We start from the raw sequence: 8,806 nt of genomic DNA, 5'->3' as shown, positions 1-8,806 counted from the left end.
ATTACCAAACACGCCCCACCCTTTGGCTCACAGATGTGAAACCTCAGACTGCCAGACCATTACAAAATGTGAATAATCTGACACGGTGTTACAGGGGCTGGAGATCGGACCCCTCCAATGATTCAGCAGCTAAATTGATACCGACACCTACTGAGTGACTGATTGCATTCCCAGAACCCCAGTGCTTCCCTTCATTGGCCAGACTATGTGAGGGTGTGTGTGTGTCTGAGGGTTTGTGTTTGTGTGGGACTGTAGAGGTGATAATCAGTTGTGGCAGGAGCGACTTTCTTTTCCCTGTTGCCGCGTGGAGCTGTCCCGGGCAGGGACTCCCAGTTGGTCCCTTTCAACTCACCCCCCTTCTGCTGTCCCATGAGCCCACCTCTTCTGTTATTCTCCCTCAAACTTCACTCAGTCACCTTCCTGTTTTCCTTTGAAGAGGCTCTGATCTGATTTCCCCATCTTTTGACACTTAAGAGAAGAGTGAAGGAAAGTCTTGTAGGTGTACATTGCGTAGTTCATTGGGAAAGAGAGTTGGAGAGAAGAAGCTAAAGAGTGCTCAGCTGCCTTTGCTGCTGTCGATCAGGACTAGCTGAAAAGCTCAGCAGCCGGTCTTTTCCTTCCTGCTGGCCTCTCTGTCATCTGTCCATGCAGTAAGGGAAGAGAAAAACAGAGCAGGCTGTAGAAGGTTGGCTCATCAGGACTGGCGGTCTTGTGCTGTAGTTATTTTTGAAGGGAGTGTTTGGGGAGGTTTCGGGCTGTTAAGGCTGCAGGTGGTGCTAGGGAGTTTGTTTTGCCATGCAGCAAGCTTGGGATCGGACAAGTAGCACTGACAGTGTCAAGCGAGGCCATACAAAAATGCTGGGAAAAGGACAAAGTGGCGGATACCCCCCCGAGACAACGAGTGAACTCTTGCAGAGGTAAGAGAACGTTATGTCCACCACAAAATCGGCAGGTGTTAAACGTATAAGCACATCCCTGGTGCTCACATGGCTGAAGAAAAAAAACCAATATGTTCCACAGGGATTTGGATGATGGTATTTAGGATTACACTGTAACTTCCAAATGTAGCTGTGGTGGTGGGTATTAAGTAAGTACTTCTGAAAGATTAATTATATATGTGCTGGAATGTCCACCCGTATAAAACCTCCCGCAGTGTGTCTGGTCTGAATTATAGATCAATAAAACTACAATCTGCAGTTTGTCTCAGAACTAAAAATTTGGATGTTTCTCATAAAGTATGGGTTTTTATTTAAAGTTTAATGTCAAGTTGTACATAGCATTAAAGTGTATGTTTTTAGGTAAAGACTGGCCTGAACTCTCAATATAGGTGAGAGACAATCAGTAATTTGTATTATAAACTGTGATACATATACATCCTTGCAACTATCTGATGTTGCACAAATAACTGTTAATTTGTTTCTTGTATTAAGTACTTAAATGTGACTAGGCTTTATTTAAACAGAAAATGTAAATTGGCTATACACTTTTTAAAAGAACTCATGTTCTTAACTTTATCTGCCACAAAATCAAATCTGTCAAAGACACAAATTTGAGACAGGTTGAAAAGTTGAATCTTATCTTAAATTTGTACAACTATTGCGTGCATTGTGTTCATTAAGAAGAATAAAATATAATTTTCAAAGTTAGAGTATATCAATACAAAAATGTCACAAGCACATATTTTAACACCGATCACATAAGGTTTAGAAATGTTTGTTTGTACATTTAATATAATTAACTAAACTACTAGCTGCTATGTAATCTTTTTTTAATTTGGCTAACTTTTTGTATGAAAGCGTGTGAATGGTGAATGGTTTCTGTACTATGTAAAACTGCTTTAAGTAGTTGTTGACTAGAAAAGCACTATATAAGAACAGTCCAGTTACATTTAGTTACATTAAAATGATCCAAAATAAGTTTGTCACTGTGTACTGCATACATAAAACAAATTCATGTTGAACATACCATTTTTTGTCATGTAAGACTTAAATTTTGGCAACCATTTGTTTATTCAGAATTTGGAAATCACAGCGCAATGTCTCTAAAACAAAACTCCATCTGGTGAAGTCATTTAAGTCAGGCCTCTTGCCATAAAAACATGTCGAGGCCCTACATTCAGTCTGTCAGTTTCGTTATATTTCAGCACTGGGTGATGTAATAAAATTGTTTACAAAGGCCATAGCTAATTTGCAATGCAACAAAAATGTGCTTTGCAGCTTTGTGTATTAAGTGAGGACTGAATTGTTTTTGTTCGTTTTTTTATGAATTAGTATTGTTGTCCACATTACAGCAGTAATGGGCACAAGTTTGAGATTTTAACATCCGATTGTCACTGTTTAAGACATTGTAGTTCGTTGCAGCCTAACTGTGTGGTTTAATGTACACTGGATGCTCCCCGAGGCCCTGGAAGCTGGCTTTATTGGTCTAAAACATGTCAAGGACATAGGAGTGATTGTGACTAAGAGCAAATTGCGAGTTTGTATTTAGCGTTGTTGTGGCATCATTTTATTATATAACTTGCTAAGCAACAAAGTAAAAGGGTACAGCAGTCCATACATGGATTTTCAGTCTGCTGCTTAATTTAGATCATCGCCTAATTAAGGATGTGCCGCCACATCTGATTTACAGCAAGGTTCTCTAAGATTATGTATAAGAAATGTTTTCGTTTAAAGGTCTGTTAATGCATGCAAAGCCATTTACACAAAATTACATGTTTATGCTATTATAAAATTGTAATTGCATATCTGTCTGTTTTACTCTAGTTGCTGTACTTTTACATAATATACTTAATACAGTTACATCCAATATAATCTATTGGCTTTACATTAAAAATACTTGAGACTTTGTAGTTAGTTACGTAAAATCAAGTACATTTTATTTTATTAGTTTATTTTTAATTCTTTTTTTGTGAAAGGGGCTTTATAATTTGTACAGCATACGACAGCCCCTATCGTTTACCCTTCTTGTTTTCAAGAATTTCAAAATCCATAATTAATAGATTAGGAATGCAGCTCGGCTTTATGCAAGAAAGCAAAAAAAATGTATTATCCTATTGGTAATAGATGTATTACTTTATTTAATGATTAATTATCCTACATGTTTTTCACTTTCTAGTTAAGTAAAGTTTATTTATATGGCCCAGTATTATTAGGCCCATGTTAACAATGGTCCTTGGCCTAGACCAAGCTTTCTACGCAAAACTCTCTAAAAAAAAAGCCTGATGAGAAAATCTGAAAGGGAGAAACTAGGCTGCTCCAAGAGAGATCCCCCACCTTGAAAAATCCTCCAACATTGATGGATGTTGTAGATAGAAAAAGGCAAATAAAAAAATGTAATAAACAAATCAAAATTAACAGAACATTGTATAACAATAATACAAATTTATATTCAAACAATATCACATGTGGATATAACAAACCAATATAATAAATCGAATAGGCCCAGAGGGAGTAGCTGTGTTGAACATAAACAGTTTAATTGCAATTTGCTTGGAGGGACAAGCTTCCTAACACTCACCCTTTTTTAACAATCTCCTATAGTTTTCTCAGATCCTCTTTTTTCTAGTAAATACCAAGGACCTTGTTTGTTTTGTTTGAGTCAGAGTTTTAATGTAATCATAGTTGACGTTTCAACACCCGTCAGGGTCTTTTCAGTGATACTGTTACAGGAGAAAAGTTGTGGTCTTAAATTCTTAGGTTTTGCCCTTAAGTGATATGAACCATGTGTAGGTCATTCTCTGAACATACCATCAAATATTAAGACCAAGTTGTCTTTTTTTTTTTTTTTTAATGATATCAGATTAGTAGTAGTAGTGCCTTTGGAACATTGGATGAGTGGTTGCTGATAATGGGCATTGTAGATATTGCATAAAAGATCAGCCCCCCACTCAGATCAGCTGGTATTCTGTCTATAATGGAGTGGAATGGAAATTTGTAAGTGACCCCAAACTTTTGACCGGTAGTGTATTTTGTATTATTAATATAACTATAAGTAAAAATCCATAGTACAAAGCCATAAGCTCAGGTTGAAATGCAGATAACGTAGGGCCAGGGTAAAATACAAGGCAGTACTACTTACTTGTTACTTACTTCAAGTTAGAACTACTTACTTGTAACTCCCTAGTCCTAATAGGATAAATTAAAATGATCTAAAAAGGTACTCTGTGTTTTTCCTAAGGAAGGTAATATGCATTGGCCATTGCTTTACCATGCATGTCTGTCTACACTTAGCTAACTTTCTGTGACTGTTAAGCATGTGAACCAATGTCTACACTATAAAATATGAAATAAACAGTGAAAGTTTTATGGTTAAAGCTAGACAAACAAGCAAGTCAGTCAATCCACTGGCCTTTTAATGTAGCACTGTATTGTGGACTCAGGCAAGCAAGATCAACAGTAGAAACTAGTCAGAGACACGTGACATGATGAATAATGATGGTACTGAAAGATCCACGTAGCTAGAGTTATAGTCTTGTTTGTCCTTTGGTTTGGTGATGAGTTCTTTGTGATGGATAGTTCTTCAACAGATTTGCGGTCAAAAGATTAGTTAAGCATGGTTAACGTGAATTGTCTCTACATTTTCACAGTAACATTCATCCCGTCCCTCTTTTTTGCTATTTCCCATTCCTCATCTTACCGCTCTTTCCCACCTGCTGGCTCTATATCACTCTGGCAGCATGTCACAGAAGGGAAAGTTGTCTAAGCAAATTTTTACCTTGTACCACAGTCCCTGCAGCTCCTCAGCAGCACACTGACGTGGGAAAATGCCACTGGAAAGGTAAATCATACTAAGTTGTGCTTTTCTGTTACTTCTTCTTCTTTTTTGATATAGAGCCACACTTTGTGTTTGCGGGGTTGAGTTTTTTTCTTGAACTGTTAATCCAGCGGAGCCGCTGCCTACATTTAATGACTTAACATAAAGGCACCAAATGCTGTTATATTGTCTTACTGACACTCAAGATTGTAAAGGGAGAACATTTAGCTGTAAAGCACTATAAAATAAATCATTAAAGGTTATGTTGCCTTTTTTGTGGCACGTTGGAAAAACACTCCTGTGTCTAATGTCAATTTCAAAAGCGTTAGAACAGATAGCTAAGTAATGATTGTGTAATTCCCATATTACAAAAAGAAGACATTTGTCTCCCATTTTTTTACCCCACCCCCAGTATTTTTTAATTATTATTATTTAATCTGATTTAAGATCTAACCATGGCTGACTGAAAACAAACACTGTGGTGGCATTGTCACTGGTTTTATGGAAACAAGCAATTGTTTTTGTGCTGTTACTCTATTTTTAATTCTTAAGCCAACAATTTGTTGTTAGCTGAATCTTGCACCTTTAGGTTTGTTATCATAAAAGAGGATTTTTCTGCCTATGGTGGGAGGTGTGATTTTGCATGTTTTTGTTTTGTTCTGTGACTGACCTGGGATCTATTCATCTACCCACTATCTCTTTCTGTCTCACTGGGTATGTGATTAAATATTTCAAAATGTTAGAAAAAACACCAAAGGTAGGCCCCCTAACTTCAACAGACTGGTGAAGTGAGAGTTTCCTGTCTCACCGAAGGTCATTAAGAAGAGCTAATCTGGCGGGATTTCTCGCACCTCATATAGCTCTACCCAAAAGCTTGTCTAGACTTAGATGTGGCGGTTGCTTAGGAAGCCGGCTTTACAGATCTGTGATATTGCGGGTCTCCTTTTAACTCCATGGAATTTGTTTGAACAAGGCCCGAGTAAAATAAATGCAGTGAGTATTTCAGTATTTCATTGTTACAGACATTTATTTTATTTTATTTTTTTTAAATCCTGCAACTCAGACGTGGTTCAAAGTTCCCCTATACTGGTTAGATGGTTGTATAAAAAGAAAAGGCAGTGTCTGTACAATGGTCCATTTGTCTGTTGCCTCCTACAAAATTAAAATGTAATCTAAATTTTGAAATACCATTAGGAGGATTTTTTGTGATATTTACTTTAACCTCCACAGAAACTAGATGTTATCTCTTCTTCAGCAGCAGTTCACTTATCAGTATCACTTATCAGTACAGTTAACTACAGAAGCAGTATAATAGTTACTGCCCCCCCCCACACACACACATACACCACCACCACCACCTTAAGCAAGTGTTCATTGCTGTGTTGACACGTGGCAGCAACTGTGGCTAATCTTGATGTTAAATGGTTCACAGTTGCATGCCACCAAGCAGGGGCCTCTGAGGCCAGTCTTTCTCTTTCGTGGTGACATAAGTCAAATCTAGGTGTACCATGTACATTAGTAAATCAGCATAAGGTTGTTCTGTGAAAAACACCCATGACATCAGTCTAAATCACAACATTTAGCCGTGAGAAAAAGTAAGTTCTTTCCCTCCAATTTATTTGCCCAAATGAAATTCTAGTGGCAGGTGTACATACATCTCTCTGTGTTTAATTTAAAGTGACATCAAAACTGAAAAACATAAACTTGCAACACGGCACTTTAACATAGTTTTACTTTTTATTTGGCAAGGGTTGCCACTTCTAATTTTAAAGACGTCTAGCTCTTGTACCTTCTGAGTTTAAATTGTTCCATGCCATGATTCCATTGCCAAAACTGTTAAAAGCATATTCTTAAACCATTTTAGCATACAATCGGTAAAATACATTCATAAACAACAACAGCACACTAGTCTGTAACTCTTCTGTATGGATTGGTTGGTTGGTTTCGATTGGTTTGTTGTCTTATTGTAAACATCAAAGAACAGTTTGAGGAAAACTTGTCATTTGACTTTCTTTTAACTGTTATACCAGAAATTGTGCAACCTCGGGATGTCAGATTTCACCAAATATCCACCTGTACTGTATATTTTTCTCTATTGGTCTTATTCTGCAGCATACAGTATTATTATGTCCTAGGCCTAGGGGAAGGGGGTTTGCAGGCGTTGAGTTGGTAAACTATCTGGAACAATGGCGGTGGACAGAGTTTAAGAGGCTTAAATGTCTACTGTACTGTACTGTACACTGTATCCACATTAAAATATAGCAATGTCAAATATTGTCAAATATTTTCATCTGTATATATTTACCAATGGAATTTGCACATAACTTGGGCAGGTTTAAGTGGGATACACCAGTTAATGCTAAAATCCTCCCAGTTTCCGCGTTTTCTTCTGGGGCCGCCATTAATGAAGCTGTAATATGACTCAAGTTGCTTTGAGGACAAAGCGTTGTGACACTGTGACATTTTGACTCCCTAGAACATCAAGCAGGAATTGACCTCAGCTCAAACTACAGGAAAAAATTAAACAAGTTCCTCGTTCATCATCACTACCCACTCCCTAAAGCTTAAATATGTGAGCTGGCAGAGTTTAAAGGTCTCGGTTTAGGCACATTCTAAATTTAAAGGGTTGTTCATGTGAAACTAATAAAGTGCAATGACTCTTGGGAAATATTAGAAGCGGGCTGCAAGACTCATTAAAATTAGACTAGATTAGATGAGATAAGAATAAAGAATTTCTTAATTTGTGTTTGTCTGTATGTTTGTCTGTGTGTCTGCATAGTGACTTTGGTTTTTTGTGTTTTCATGTGTTTGGGGGATGTTGTTTTTTGTGTTTTCTAGTTTTTGTCCGTACAACTATGAAAATTCTGTACATTTTACACTTGAAAGAGGAAATTACATCACTGTAGTCCTTCACCTATTAATTCTCAGAGACATTAAATGGTCTCATAATGTTGTGCATTTAACATTGCAGGCAGGGCCCTTGGACTCTAATAGTTCTAAGGTCAGAAACATGAGACAAGATCTTAAAACAACAAACAATTTTGCACACATCCAAATCATGTGGCATAGGAACTCCTCAGACCACATCCATACTTTAAAAAAAAAAATCTAAATAATGTCTCTCTACCCCCACTCTGGTAAGGGCAAACCTGTTAGTGAGATTTAAAAAAAACTAATGTATTCAAATTTAAGTGAAGGTTTTTTTTTTGGAAGGAAAGTATAAGGATGGAGTTAACTATGTAGAAGAACAAACATACTTTCTCACAAATGTCCACTTGAGTTTTCACCATTCTGTTGATTAGGTACTCTAGGTACTAGTGTAGGTAGGCTGGGGATACGTGGGCACTTTGCTTGAATACAGCATTATTAGTTCCTCCATTAGGTTCCATGAGTCATAAGTGAGTCAGACACTGTTTTAAGATCTCATCAATACTGCCATTGCAGTCCTATTTTTTTCTGTCAAGGCTAACATGAGTAGGAGGCCTCTGCTCCTTGTTATCAATCAGATGCTTTTGGAATTTGTTCAAGAGATAGTGAAGGGAGGGAAGAGGGAGGATTGAATGTTGCTGCTGCTTTACATGGCAGATTCAGTACAGAGTTGTTTTGTTAAGCACTGCAGACAGTGTGTAAAAGCACACACCATACTGATTTTTGTTGCGAAACCAACTGTCATGAAGGAGCTACTTAACAAACTTCTATTTATTTTGTTTCATTGCTGTCTAAGTTAAGTGCACAACTTTGACTTTTCTATAAGTTATAAACCACATACACAGGGGACCTTGCTCAGCTAAGAGGACAGTGTTAAAGTTGTTGTCGACTGCTGGTAGTTGAGTTCCAGTGATCTTCTGTGCTGCCTAAGTGACCCTCTGCAGTGCCCTCAGTTCCATTCTGTTGCATCTGGTATACCATGCTGGGATGCAATAAGTCAGTATGCTTTCCCACAAGTTAATGAGGAGATTTTGGACATACAAAGGTCTAAAAGGAAATGTTCCATATTTGACAGGCTTGTAGGTAGGCCTATACAGTCAGCAAAGTCACACATTTTGTACACAGG

General features: G+C 37.5%; 1 protein-coding gene across 2 annotated transcripts in view; it reads left to right on the top strand.

The window, feature by feature from the left end:
* The first annotated feature begins 301 nt into the window (after positions 1-301).
* The window catches only part of rbm20 (RNA binding motif protein 20), a 71,970-nt gene continuing 63,465 nt past the window's right edge, over positions 302-8,806 (top strand). For both annotated transcript variants that reach the window (XR_004334159.1, XM_032530000.1), the window contains exon 1: positions 302-917. Coding sequence is in view for 1 of the 2 variants with exons in the window: in XM_032530000.1 (XP_032385891.1) it covers positions 796-917 (122 nt within the window). In the remaining variant the exon portion in view is untranslated. The remainder of the gene's footprint in view (positions 918-8,806) is intronic.

This window comes from Etheostoma spectabile, chromosome 2 (genome assembly GCF_008692095.1).
Source record: "Etheostoma spectabile isolate EspeVRDwgs_2016 chromosome 2, UIUC_Espe_1.0, whole genome shotgun sequence".
In the NCBI taxonomy this organism is placed as follows: Eukaryota; Metazoa; Chordata; class Actinopteri; order Perciformes; family Percidae; genus Etheostoma; species Etheostoma spectabile.
Note: the sequence above shows the minus strand (reverse complement) of the source record. Positions and strands in the feature narration are given on the sequence as shown.